At 38.1% G+C, this 2,019-nt stretch overlaps 1 protein-coding gene across 1 annotated transcript; it reads left to right on the top strand.

The window, feature by feature from the left end:
* The first annotated feature begins 348 nt into the window (after positions 1-348).
* LOC111614230 lies at positions 349-1,395 on the top strand. Its single transcript, XM_023355611.1, has one exon. The coding sequence runs from the start codon at positions 349-351 to the stop codon at positions 1,393-1,395; it is 1,047 nt and encodes a 348-aa protein (XP_023211379.1).
* The last annotated feature ends 624 nt before the right edge of the window (positions 1,396-2,019 follow it).

Below are 2,019 nucleotides of genomic sequence, written 5' to 3'. Positions count from 1 at the left end.
CGTGAATGATTATATTCCGCTGGTAAGATGTTACCAGTGCTGCGGATATAATCACCTCTCCACCAGCTGCCCACAGAAGCAAAAATGCAGCCACTGTGTGAAGGCACATAGGTTTAGTGATTGTCAAAGATTAGATCAACCCCCCCAATGCTGCACCAACTGTAAGGCAATTAATAAAGAACCCCCAGACTACCAGAGGTATGACACCAGACATAATGCTTTCGACCCACAGTACCCCCAAACTATCAAAATGAAGAGACAGACAATCAAGCAAACAAATTATGGAATATAGTCACTGTCAACAATATCATACTCTGGATAACCACCCATTCAGTCTAACCACCAGCTATGCCATCCAAAAGAGCAACAACAACACTGAGACAAGTGTACAACCTCTCCGACAATATTACAACTAATACAAACAGCCGAAGCATCAGAATCTTACAAATTAATTTACAGAGGAGCAAAGCGACAAGCTCATTGCTAATTGAAAATGCCAATAAACTAGATGCAGACATACTCCTCATACAAGAGCCCTATATAATCAATAATAAAATTGTGAGATTCGGGGGCTGGCAGATATTGGCGAAACAAGGGGAAAAAAAGCCAAAGAGCAGGATTATTGTTAGGAACGACAACATTGACATTGTTCTGGTCCCTCATCTTTCTAATAACATAATTACAACCACAGTTTTACATCAGGAGCCAGAGATATACATGAGCATTTACCTGGCACCTAGTGAAGACTACATCGAATCCATCAAAAATCTAGAACAAATTCTAAGAAAAATAAATAGTAAGACCTTAATAGGTGATTTTGCATTTAAGTCTCCTGCTACTATTTGGTTCAGCCCCAAGGAGGATGAGAGGGGAAGACAATTAAATTTATTAATGGAGGAAATGGACCTGGTGTCGGGGAACATGAGTACTATCCCCATGTTTTTTACTGTCTTTGCCAAAAGATGGAACGACATATGTCTGATATCCAATGACTTCATGCATAAAATCAACTCCTGTGAAACCCTTACAACTACTACTACCAGTGACCACAGAATTATTTTAACTGAAATTAAAGGCACAAAAATACTCAATAACAATACAGGCAAAAGGATACAAACACTCACTAATTGGGAGCTCTTTCGTGAAAACTTTGCAAGAAATTGGAGAAACTTCACTTTCAAACCAGCAGAAACAACAGAGGATGTAGACAGCTGCATAGACCATGTTACAAGAGCAATTCAATTGGCTGGCCAACAAGCAGCCAGACCTAAGAAAACAGAGGTAAAAAAAGTTTGGTGGACAAGCGAGTTGACAGCATACAAAAGGAGGGTCAGAAAAATCAGGAAAAAAATGGAAAGATCGAGAAACAAAGAAGAGGAGAAAAGAATGAAATAAACTTACAGAACAACACTAAAAACCTACAAAAAGCAATAATAAACAACACACGAACAAAGGCATGGAAAGAATTTTGTAGTAAAACTCACAAAAATGACCCGTGGGATATTCCTTATAAGGTGGCTTTTCATTGAAACAAGAAAACTCAAATCCCAAACCTCCTGGAATGGAACAGTGAAAATAACAATCCAAATATTACCGAAAACATCTGGAACATCCTCAAATTTCATTTCCCGTCTGAGAACAAAGAAGAAGAAAACGACAAACACAAGGATATAAGAGGAAATCTAAATAAAATAAACTCAACAACAGACAATGTTCCATTCACCTTCAGAGAAGTGCAGTGCAAAAGGCAATTGAAACCCTGGCCAACCGGAAATCACCGGGCTTAGACAGAATAACACCAGAAATGATTAAAGCTGCATTCAGTGAAATTCCAATTGCATTCATATTTTTATTCAATGAATGCTTAAGGTTCAATTACTTCCCCAAAATATGGAAAAAAGCTAATGTCAAATTTATTCCTAAATCAGAACATGCCAGCAAACAGGAGGAATTCAGGCCACTTAGCCTTCTTCCTGTGATGGGAAAGATAATGGATGGCCTAATTATAAACCGAATTAA

The sequence above is a fragment of the Centruroides sculpturatus genome, unplaced genomic scaffold (assembly GCF_000671375.1).
Source record: "Centruroides sculpturatus isolate CEXI.00-Female unplaced genomic scaffold, Cexi_2.0 scaffold1901, whole genome shotgun sequence".
NCBI lineage: Eukaryota > Metazoa > Arthropoda > Arachnida > Scorpiones > Buthidae > Centruroides > Centruroides sculpturatus.
This window is presented reverse-complemented; position numbering and strand designations above follow the sequence as displayed.